Here is a 3391-nt window from a genome sequence, read left to right as displayed (position 1 = left end):
CAGCCGTGGCCTGGACGGCGGGCGCAGCCTGGACGGCGGACGCGGCGGGCGAGGGCGCGGGCTCGCTGTGTCATTCCTCCCTTGAGGGTGGACACGGCTGGAAAGAAATTCATCCTTAAGCCAAAATTTCCGCCGGCAACCCCTTAAACGGCAAAAAAAATGCCTCTTGGAGGACACAACGGCTGGAGATGCCCTTACCAACAGACAACCGGCAACCGACCACCGGCAAACGTTATCTTCAAAGTGAGCCACAACCAAACTTAAGCATCACATACGGGGAATAATATATCATCATAATCATAGGGGGGTAGTACGTCTACACGTACGTACACATTGTGACGTCGTAGCGATAGTAGCCGAACTAAACTATTTACCAGTCCTAGTATCAAATAAATCTCTCATGCTTACGTAGAAGTTGACCGCCCATCACGCATCGGCGGCGGCGGCGGCGTCTTCATCCCAGATCCTTTGCAGACGGAGCATAACGCAGGCGACCAGAGCAGTGAAAGCCCACGCCAGCAAGGTAAGTACGCCGGAGGCCTTGTACCGCTCGCACGTCCCGGGATGCAGCCACGCGCAACGCCTCATGTTGTTCTGGACGAAGTCCTCCACGGCGAGGGAGCTCGACCCAGCAGCGGAAAGGAGGAGCATCATCACCTGCAATCCATGCATGCACGCACTCGTAGGTCGACAGATATGGTTGCGCGAGCCGGCGAGCACGAAAGAGAATACTACTGGACGGTACCCAGTCAGCGGCGACGAGCCCCATCATCTGCCAGCGGAAGGCCGGCAGCGGTTTCTGGAAGAAGACCTGCGCCGCGTCGTAGATCAGTCGCGCCGCGTTCAAGGCCAGCTCCGCCGCCAGGAGAGCTTTGAGGAATCTGCATGCCAAAGTGAAGTGGTGTTGGTTGAACAGATAGCTAGAAGAAGCCAGAGAGGTGGCATAGTAGCATACATGAACGTCGAGAACCAGAGGTCGCCTGCGAGCACAACGCAAGTCAAGGCCGCGGCCTGCAGAACGACCGCCATCATCCGGCAGACGAAAACTGTGGTGGCCAGTGGTCGTGGCGCCAGTGCCATCGATGCGTCGCTGGGGCAGAGGCCGCGATGATCCACTGGCTGGGCGTGAGATGGAGCCGTGAAGATGTGAAGTGTGGACTGTGCACAGCCTAATATATTGACAGCGCTCAGGTTGGCCGGGGAGTCGGGACTCAGGATTGCCTTTGGCCGGGGAGTCAGGACTCAGGAGTGCCTTCGTCCCGAAGAAATTTACTTGATGCTTCCTAGTGTGCTTTGCGCTACGCAGGACCTGGGGCCGCGCTTGCGCCCGCCTGCGCAAGTTGCGTCCTCGGGTTGCAAGGGCATGCCATCGGTGGGCCACAGGCGCAGCCACGACAGCGATGGCAGTGGCGGCTAGCGAAGGTCATGGAAGGACACGCTCCTCGGGCGAAGCCGCGGCAAGGAGCCGGCCGCGCCACGCCCCGCTTCTGTGCACCACCGCAGCCGCACCCCAACCTCGTGCCGTGGACATGGCCCCTCCAAGGACAGGCGCTCGGACCACGCCCCAGGGGGCGCCGCTCTGGGGGAGGGGCTGGATCAAGCCGCTCCCGCGGTGTGTCCTCCTCGCGCACGCATGCGACCTCTTCCAATCCGTTGCTCGCGCCTCCCCGGTCTCTGCCACAGGCTTCGGGCACTGTGCAGGATGACGACCCGGTGGTCGCTTTCTTCAACGGGGTCGACAAGGAGCTGGCGCTCCCGCCGAGGGTGGACACGAGGGCGGAGACAGTGGACAGGGCGACATCGGCCACCATGGACAGGCCGCTTAGCTTCACCGACCAGGCAGGCGCTGGCAGCGGCATCAACGACGACATCGACATGGGCTCTGTTGGGGAACATTGCAGAAAACAAAAATTTTCCTACGGTTTCATCAAGATCCATCTATGAGTTCATCTAGCAACGAGTGATCGGATTGCATCTACATACCTTTGTAGATCACGCGCGGAAGCGTTCAAAGAACGGGGATGAGGAAGTCGTACTCGACGTGATCCAAATCACCGGAGATCCTAGCGCCGAACGGACGGCACCTTCGTGTTCAACACACGTACGGTCAGCGTGACGTCTCCTCCTTCTTAATCCAGCAAGGGGGGGAGGAGAGGTTGATGAAGATCCAGCAGCACGACGGCGTGGTGGTGGATGCAGCAATCACCGCAGCAGGGCCTCGCCGTTCTTCTGCGAGAGGGAGAGGTGTAGCAGGGGAGAGGGAGGCGCCAAGAGTCAAGGGTGCGGCTGCCCCTCCCTCCCCCTTTATATAGGCTCCCCAAGGGGGCGCGCCGGCCCTAGGAGATGGGATCTCCTAGGGGGGCGGCGGCCAAGGGTGGAGTGGCCCCCAAGGCAAGTGGGGCGTCCCCCCCACCCTAGGGTTTCCAACCCTAGGCGCAGGGGGTGGGCCAAGGGGGGCGCACCAGCCCACTATGGGCTGGTTCCCCTCCCCACTTCAGCCCATGGGGCCCTCCGGGATGGGTGGTCCCACCCGGTGGACCCCCGGGACCCATCCGGTGGTCCCGGTATAATACCGGTGACCCCGAAACTCTCCCGATGGCCGAAACTGCACTTTCTATATATAATTCTTCACCTTCGGACCATTCCGGAACTCCTCGTGACGTCCGGGATCTCATCCGGGACTCCGAACAACTACTGCATATTCATATCTCTACAACCCTAGCGTCACCGAACCTTAAGTGTGTAGACCCTACGGGTTCGGGAGACATGTAGACATGACCGAGATGGCTCTCCGGTCAATAACCAACAGTGGGATCTGGATACTCATGTTGGCTCCCACATGCTCCTCGATGATCTCATCGGATGAACCACGATGTCGAGGATTCAAGCAACCCCGTATACAATTCCCTTTGTCAATCGGTACGTTACTTGCCCGAGATTCGATCGTCGGTATCCCAATACCTCGTTCAATCTTGTTACCGGCAAGTCACTTTACTCATACCGTAATGCATGATGCCGTGACCAAACACTTGGTCACTTTGAGCTCATTATGATGATGCATTACCGAGTGGGCTCAGAGATACCTCTCCGTCATACGGAGTGACAAATTCCAGTCTTGATCCGTGTCAACCCAACAGACACTTTCGGAGATACCCGTAGTATACCTTTATAGTCACCCAGTTACGTTGTGACGTTTGGTACACCCAATGCACTCCTACGGTATCCGGGAGTTACACGATCTCATGGTCTAAGGAAAAGATACTTGACATGGGAAAAACTCTAGCAAACGAACTATACGATCTTGTGCTATGTTTAGGATTGGGTCTTGTCCATCACATCATTCTCCTAATGATGTGATCTCGTTATCAATGACATCCAATGTCCATAGTCA

The 3391-nt window shown here is 57.8% G+C and overlaps 1 protein-coding gene across 2 annotated transcripts; it reads right to left on the bottom strand.

Moving 5' to 3' along the window:
- Nucleotides 1–272: 272 nt before the first annotated feature.
- On the bottom strand, nucleotides 273–1191 carry LOC125517146. Of its 2 annotated transcripts, XM_048682338.1 has the most exons (3): nucleotides 956–1191; nucleotides 746–881; nucleotides 273–657 (listed from the first exon to the last, which is right to left on the bottom strand). In XM_048682338.1, exons 1-3 carry the CDS (start codon nucleotides 1078–1080, stop codon nucleotides 427–429), a joined length of 492 nt encoding a protein of 163 aa, XP_048538295.1. In that variant the 5' UTR covers nucleotides 1081–1191; the 3' UTR covers nucleotides 273–426. The 2 variants fall into 2 exon arrangements, with proteins under 2 accessions (XP_048538295.1, XP_048538294.1); XM_048682337.1 differs by having other exon boundaries at nucleotides 273–881.
- Between the last annotated feature and the right edge of the window lie 2200 nt (nucleotides 1192–3391).

The sequence above is a fragment of the Triticum urartu genome, chromosome 6 (assembly GCF_003073215.2).
Source record: "Triticum urartu cultivar G1812 chromosome 6, Tu2.1, whole genome shotgun sequence".
Lineage (NCBI taxonomy): Eukaryota > Viridiplantae > Streptophyta > Magnoliopsida > Poales > Poaceae > Triticum > Triticum urartu.
This window is presented reverse-complemented; position numbering and strand designations above follow the sequence as displayed.

What these genes read in the sequence shown, in the direction of transcription:
- LOC125517146 (XM_048682337.1), bottom strand. Translation starts at nt 1,080, where the DNA reads ATGGCACTGGCGCCACGACCACTGGCCACCACAGTTTTCGTCTGCCGG. An exon ending in CTCTGGTTCTCGACGTTCAT is followed by an intron (nt 882 to 955) that starts GTATGCTACTAT and finishes TTTGGCATGCAG; the next exon opens with ATTCCTCAAAGCTCTCCTGG.